Genomic DNA, 5,838 nt, shown 5'->3' with positions numbered 1-5,838 from the left:
TGCCATGGTCACTCAGAACGCTATTTTAGTATTTCATTCATGTTTTGGGAGGATTTAGTGCACAATGCCAGCATGATTTATCAGAAATTCCCAGAGGAAGTTATATAAAGCTGTGGATACTTGTGTGTCATAACACACTGAAATTACAGGCTTTGACTTTACTGAATGATAAAAGCCAAGGAGAAGAGAGTTGAAAGCAGAGGTCATTGCTATCTTCTGCTATTAATACCCTTGACAAATAAACCATTGGCATGCACAGCTGTTGAGGTCAGATCTGAAATGGAGGTTTGCATGAATTTGGGAAAACATATTATTCTGCTACATTAGAACTACATAGGGGAAGTTATTGCTTTTACATGGAAAGAATATACTAGTGTAATCAGCAAGAGAGATGATTTGTGCCAGATAAATAATTCTTTTTCTACATTGAATTAACTCTGAAGCATTTTAAAAGGTAGGATTGTTAATTGATACGCACCACTATATCCTGATATGGGTACTAGTCCTGCCTCCATTGAACACAAAGAAAAAGTTCCCTGTGAGCCGTATCTTGATTATATATTAATCTATACAAACTTCCACTATCACCAATGAAAGTCGGACCAGGACCTAGAATTTGGTTCTGTAAAGTCAGTTTTGTTCAGATCATTAGTTAAGTGATGGATAATTTCAAAGGAACAATTTCACTGAGGCCATGTCTACATGAGAAGATTATTTCAAATTTACTAAGTTCGAGTTGTGGGCATCCGATTTTAAAAATTCAAAATTGTGTGTCCTCACTACAAGGAAGAATCGAATGTGGTCTGAGGCAGGCTCCATTAGTGTGAACGTGCTACCTTGGGCTCAGAGCCCCCGCAAGCAGTCTGGGGAGCTGCAGGAGGCCTCCCGGAGGCCAATTAGTTCAAATTAGCAGCACTGGAGCATCCACTCTAATGTTATTTCGGACTTACAAGTTTGGGAATAGCATTATTCCTCAAGAAAGGCAGGACTACAGAGTTCAAATTCCGTGGTCCCTTATTCCGGAATAATGGGCTTGGTAGCGTGGAAGCATCATTTACAAATTCAGTCGGGGGGGGGGGGGTAATTTTGGTCAAAGGTCCTCGTGTAGACTAGGCCTTAGTGATATCATCTGCCTTCACTCCATCTGGCTAATGCAATCCGCTCCCAGTATAACACTTCAAAATACCGGAGTGCAACTGTGCTTGCTACAGAGAGGTGCATACTTATGCGTTTCAGACTAGCCAAAAAGGCAAGACCACATCTACGACTGCAAGTTTCCAGTAGGCCAAAAACTGAGATTCTGTTCCTTGAAATCTTCCTGAGACCAACAAAGGCTTTCCACTATTTACAAATCAAAAGCATTTTGAGACAATCATCATTTTTTTATTTATTTAAAACAAGGAATGCCCTGTCACTATTATATAAGAAAAAAATATACATCCACCTATTTATACCCATCCTCATCCAAGCATTCCAAAAAATATAATTCCTATTCATGCAGGTAATTGCTGCACAAAAATTTAAATAAAATAATACCCATCATCGTAGTAATAAATTTTATAAATAAGAGCAAAGTAAGAAAAAACAAACTATTCTTCCAACAATTTTCCCAGTTTCTTTTTAAAAAATTCTACTTGCACGACAAATTGTTGGAACAGTCGCAAATGATGAAAGTAAATGTAGTTAAATCAATTATATTATTTGCTTTTGATTATTAATTCCATTGCTAGTTTTTCTTGTGTTTTTATAATGCATACCAGTTTTACAAAGTGCATGCTTTATTTTTATTTTATTTTATTTTTAATTTTGAACTGGCAAGCTAAAATGACCCATCTTTTCCTGCCTCTCTTTTTTTAAAATGTTAATACAATCTAAAATCTAGCATTCAAAATTTTATCATGATACACCTGGTATATTGACTGCTTATGACACATGCTTAAATTGGCAAAAACAAACAAAAAAATTGGCTCCCCCCCATCCCCTATTCTTTTGGAAGCAGTCTAAAAGTTAAAAGCAGGCTGGAACACAATTGCTTTAAGGGGAAAAAATTAATACCTGATGCATTTTTGTCACATGGCACTAGTTGTGGAATTGCACATACACACACCCACACACACACTCAACACACACTCACACACGCACACAACGACCTGCTTGAGAGGAAAATAGTTTATTAGGTCAGGAGTGCCAGCGGCACATGAAGGCTCCCAGCTTTGTGTGCAACTTTGGATTTGGTACCCACTTCACGTCACCTCGAATCCTCTGAAATCCACCGAGGGGGTAATGTAAGGCATACTTTGCTGGAACAGTAATAATCCATGCTTCATGCTCAAGAGCAGAGTCTCAGAGGAGGACTGGCTTTTTCTATTCCCTTTGGCCTCGCTCTGTCTCACTCAAGAAACAAAAAAAGGTAATTGGGGGAAACAAGTAAAGCAAAAGAAGACAAATCACATTAAATGGACTTTCGCCTTTTCATCAGCCTGTGGTTATCTGTAAAGCTGTGCAACCCAGGTGAGATGGAGCTAACAGGAGATGGGAAAAGGCTGTTTTTTAATGTGCTTGGTGAGATTTCCTCTATCTTGTAAGAGATGGAGTGAAAGTACTGAGGGTTCAGCTTGGAGCTGAACGAATTTTGGTGAGACACCATCCGGCTGGTATACTCATGGGACCTGTAACACATGCAGGAACAAACTGACTGAAGGTCTGTGACTTCGGCCTTGTACCGCGGCCGAACATGCTGGGCATCCTCTTGGATGTGGATAATCATGCTGTTGCGGTTCCCTGCCAGAGACGCCCGCTCCTCGGCATCCCGTCTCTCGTCCTCACTGTTCATGGTTAAGAACCTGAGAACAACCAGATTTAGAAATGCCCCTATCACTGTCAACCCCACTAGAATGTACATAAAGCTAAAAGCCACGTAGACTGGCTTCTTTTGGAGGGCCCCTTTGGTCTGCAGGGCCACATAGTCACCAAACCCTATCGTAGTCAATGTTATAAAGCAGTAATAGTAAGCATGGAAAAAGCTCCACTCCTCATATTGAGAAAAGGCTGCCGCGCCAATGCAGAGGGTTCCCATGCAGGAGAAGAAGCCCACAGTGACCATGTTTTCCATGGAGACGTCGGTGCTCCTCATCCCACAGCACTTTTTGATCCGTTTCAGGAGGTACTTGACAAAGGTGTTCATGCGCTCGCCCAAGCTCTGGAACATGACCAGCGTCAGTGGGATCCCCAGGACAGCATAGAACATACAAAAGGCTTTCCCGGCATCCGTCCCCGGGGCGGCATGTCCGTAACCTTGAGAAAGAAAAGACAGGAGAGTCAGCAAGGAGAGGAATTCTTAACGCTTCCTCGCCATACAAGCAGCACACATCTTTAACAAAAATAGCTAAAACACCCTATCAACCCCAAAGTCTTCTCCAGGCAGAATTCTCTCCTTGCTGCAGAAGCCAAAGGGACCTCTTTCAAAGTCTTTGGTAGACACAAGTGGTTCCCACGTTAATGCAGCTTTCTTTGCTGCAGTAGCCGTGGAAGCGTTCAGCATGGGCGTTTATGAGAACGCTTCCATGATGAACTGCTCCTAGTGTAAAAGAGGGATCGTGTAGCTCATGAAAACCCTAGGGCTGTGTCTAGACTGGCCAGTTTTTCCGGAAAATCAGCCGCTTTTCCGGAAAAACTTGCCAGCTGTCTACACTGGCCACTTAAATTTCCGCAAAAGCACTGAATTCCTACTGTAAGAAATCAGTGCTTCTTGCAGAAATACTATTCTGCTCCCGTTTAGGCAAAAGTCCCTTTTGCGCAAAACTTTTGTGCAAAAGGGCCAGTGTAGACAGCTCAGATTTGTTTTCTGCAAAAAAGACCCAATCACGAAAATGGCGATCGGGGCTTTTTTGCGGAAAAGCGTCCGTGCCAAGCTAGACGTTCTGTTCCGAAAATGCTTTTAATGGAAAACTTTTCCGTTAAAAGCATTTCCGGAAAATCATGCCAAATCTAGACACAGTCCAGAAGCGTGTGTGTGTGCTTGCGGAAAAGAAGGGATGAGGGAATGGAGAACCGTTTCAGGTGTGTTCCAATTTAAATACAAGCCTTGTTCGTGGTAAGGAAGAAGGGTGGTGACAATGCATGACAAACAAAAATATGGAGAGTTCATTTGCAGGAGTCCATAGTTTCACATTCAAACTACAAAACTGGAATGAAATGTCTTCACCAGGACATTTTAAAAAATGACACTAGCATAACACTTAAATGACACAACTGGAAAAGAATATCCTCATCGTGACTTTAAAAAAAAAAACCCTCAAAACTGGCACTGGAATCTGGTCCATTGCAAAGTCAGGGAATTTTGATGACCTCAAAGATTAGTGTTCTCTGGCAGGACTGGTTCAGCAGTATCCAGAGAACATCCGAGCTCTCCACTTTTGTGGGAGAATGTTAACAAGCTTCTGCTACGAACTGGTGAAAGACGCTTACTAATGCTATTTTTAATTACAGAAGAATGTATAATTTACCCAGCTCCTTCTATGATTTCTAGAAATGTTTAGGACCATTAATTACAACATTAGTTAATCTAGGACCAGGTATCTGATACGTTTCATATTCTATTAGTAGGGATGCCAGAAATGGTTTCTACTGAATAAGAAACTATACAAAACAATGTAACCTATTCTTATAATTTGAAAAAGATCCATTAACTTTTTCACTCCACATTGTTGCACAAATCCACACTTCCTTCTAAGAGAGGGAGTGTGAAGCTACCTAGAGCTCTACACAGATACAAAATTTGTAGCCTCATCCAATATGTAATTTGCAAATATAGTCCACAGATACTCATGAATATAAAGTTGGTATACACAGATTTGCAGGGCTCTAAAAATACCATAAGATAAAAAGATCTTCCCGAAATTCATGTCTAGTTTTGCAGTCCTAAGAGGTTTCTCAGAATATAAGTATCCTATTCTCCATTCCATTATGTTGGGGAATATGACAGTTCTGGAATCAATGGAGATACATAGGTGTAAAACATCAGCTCCATAGGGGTATGTCTATACTGCACAGTTATTCTGGAATAAGCTATTCCACAATAGTTATTCCAAAATAGCTTATTTTGAAATAGCACGTCTACACTGCAAGGAAGCCTCAAAATTAGTTTGAGGCAGGCTTCCCGAATGTAGACGTGCTATCTCGATTTAGAGCCCCAGGAGGAATAACTTAGAATGGCCCTGGTGAGGGGCTATTTCAAAATAGCAGAAGTGGAGCGTCTACACACGCCTTATTTCAAAATAGCTATTTTGGAATAGGCACTATTTTTCATAGAATGAGGTTTACAGAAGTCAGAATAAGCCATCCGTTATTTCAAAATAATTTTGAAATAGTGTAATTGCTATGTAGACTCATATAATTATTTCAGAATAACAGCCGTTATTCTGAAATAACTTTGCTGAATAGACACACCCTAGATGTTCATGACCTAGTGAACCATCTAGTTTATCGTTTTGCCAGTTCAGGACAAACTCAGGAGGGCTGGATTAAGCATCTCAACTTTTTTATACTTATCCAGACTGAATCTCTTAGTATGAAATTCGCTCCTGTACAGAGATATTGTACAAGGTTTACTTACTGGCCTATGTTCCATTTAAGCCCTCCAAATAGGATTTCAAATGGAACATAGATGGTTTGTTGGACCACCATGTGGGAGTGAATTTCTTTTTACATTTCCCCAGACAGTACTCTGCAGCCATACTCTGATATTTTCAGTCAGTCTCTTGATCCATAAACTACCCAACTGCAATGTTCACAGTATGAAATGTAAGTAGCTAACTAACTCCTGCTGCAGGTAACGGT

The 5,838-nt window shown here is 40.5% G+C and overlaps 1 protein-coding gene across 1 annotated transcript; it reads right to left on the bottom strand.

Moving 5' to 3' along the window:
• Positions 1-352: 352 nt before the first annotated feature.
• Positions 353-3,290, bottom strand: LOC142827430 (potassium channel subfamily K member 9). The gene has a single exon (XM_089776153.1). The coding sequence runs from the start codon at positions 3,245-3,247 to the stop codon at positions 2,453-2,455; it is 795 nt and encodes a 264-aa protein (XP_089632279.1). The 5' UTR covers positions 3,248-3,290; the 3' UTR covers positions 353-2,452.
• Between the last annotated feature and the right edge of the window lie 2,548 nt (positions 3,291-5,838).

This window comes from Pelodiscus sinensis, chromosome 2, assembly GCF_052426305.1.
Source record: "Pelodiscus sinensis isolate ZL-2025 chromosome 2, ASM5242630v1, whole genome shotgun sequence".
NCBI lineage: Eukaryota > Metazoa > Chordata > Testudines > Trionychidae > Pelodiscus > Pelodiscus sinensis.
The sequence above is the reverse complement of the archived record's forward strand: the minus strand, read 5'-3'. Positions and strand labels throughout refer to the sequence as shown.